At 55.5% G+C, this 1,208-nt stretch overlaps 1 gene segment (V, D, J or C); it reads left to right on the top strand.

The window, feature by feature from the left end:
* Positions 1 to 333: 333 nt before the first annotated feature.
* Positions 334 to 816, top strand: LOC107970300 (immunoglobulin lambda variable 2-8-like). The segment is given in 2 exon segments: positions 334 to 407; positions 525 to 816. Coding segments are annotated over 2 exon segments (324 nt in total).
* Positions 817 to 1,208: the final 392 nt, after the last annotated feature.

Consider the following 1,208-nt stretch of genomic DNA (forward strand, 5'->3'; position numbering starts at 1 on the left):
GACACTTCTCCCACAAAGAAGGGAAGGGAAATCCTGGGACCCCACAGCCAGGACCAACCGTGAACCACAGGACAGGAAGGACAGGGACCCCCAAGGCTGGCTCCATTTCCCAGGCACTGTCATGGGCTGAGTCTCAGGAAATCCAAGTCAAGGAGTTTCAATCCCCCCGGCTGAGCCCCACTGTCCAAGGAAACAGAAGTCTATGAGCCCAGGCCCAGGTGAGGGTGGGCTAAGAAGAGGAGTTTAAGATGCAGATTTGCATGGAGGCCCCGCCCTCCTCTGAGGCATCAGGGTAAGACAAGGCTGGGGGCAGGCCCAGTGCTGGGGTCTCAGGAGGCAGCGCTCTGGAGACGTCTCCACCATGGCCTGGGCTCTGCTCCTCCTCACCCTCCTCACTCAGGGCACAGGTGACACCTCCAGGGAAGGGGCCTCGGGGACCCTTGGGCTGATCCTTGGTCTCCTGCTCCTCAGGCTCACCTGGGACCAGCACTGACTCACTAGCGTGTGTTTCTCCCTCTTTCCAGGCTCTTGGGCCCAGTCTGCCCTGATTCAGCCTCCCTCCGTGTCCGGGTCTCCTGGACAGTCAGTCACCATCTCCTGCACTGGAACCAGCAGTGATGTTGGGAGTTATGACTATGTCTCCTGGTACCAACGGCACCCAGGCACAGTCCCCAAACCCACGATCTACAATGTCAATACTCGGCCCTCAGGGGTCCCTGATCGTTTCTCTGGCTCCAAGTCTAGCAATACGGCCTCCATGACCATCTCTGGACTCCAGGCTGAGGACGAGGCTGATTATTAGTGCTGCTCATATACAAGCAGTGCCACTTAACTACAGTGGTCCAAGTTCTTGGGAAACTGAGACGAAAACCTGCCCTGGGCTCTCAGGCTCCCTTTTTGCTCTGAAGATGTTTCCTCACCCAGTGCAACGGGCTTCCTGAAACACAGCCTTGAGAATTCTTCTTCCTCAGCAACTCTCTTTTCCCACCGTGAAATCCAAAGGAAACCTGCTCTGTGGTTTCTCATCCAGGACAGGGACAGCTTCCTTTTGCTTGTGTGTTGTGGTCCCTGAGTGGGTGCAACTCTTCCTAGCTTTTTAAATTATGGGAGAGTGACAATGAGCTCCCTGACTGGTGCAGTCCCTGCTGTTTTCAGGAACATCCTCATCCTAAATGCATCTGAATCTCCCACTGTGTGCAGACCAATCT

The sequence above is a fragment of the Pan troglodytes genome, chromosome 23, assembly GCF_028858775.2.
Source record: "Pan troglodytes isolate AG18354 chromosome 23, NHGRI_mPanTro3-v2.0_pri, whole genome shotgun sequence".
In the NCBI taxonomy this organism is placed as follows: domain Eukaryota; kingdom Metazoa; phylum Chordata; class Mammalia; order Primates; family Hominidae; genus Pan; species Pan troglodytes.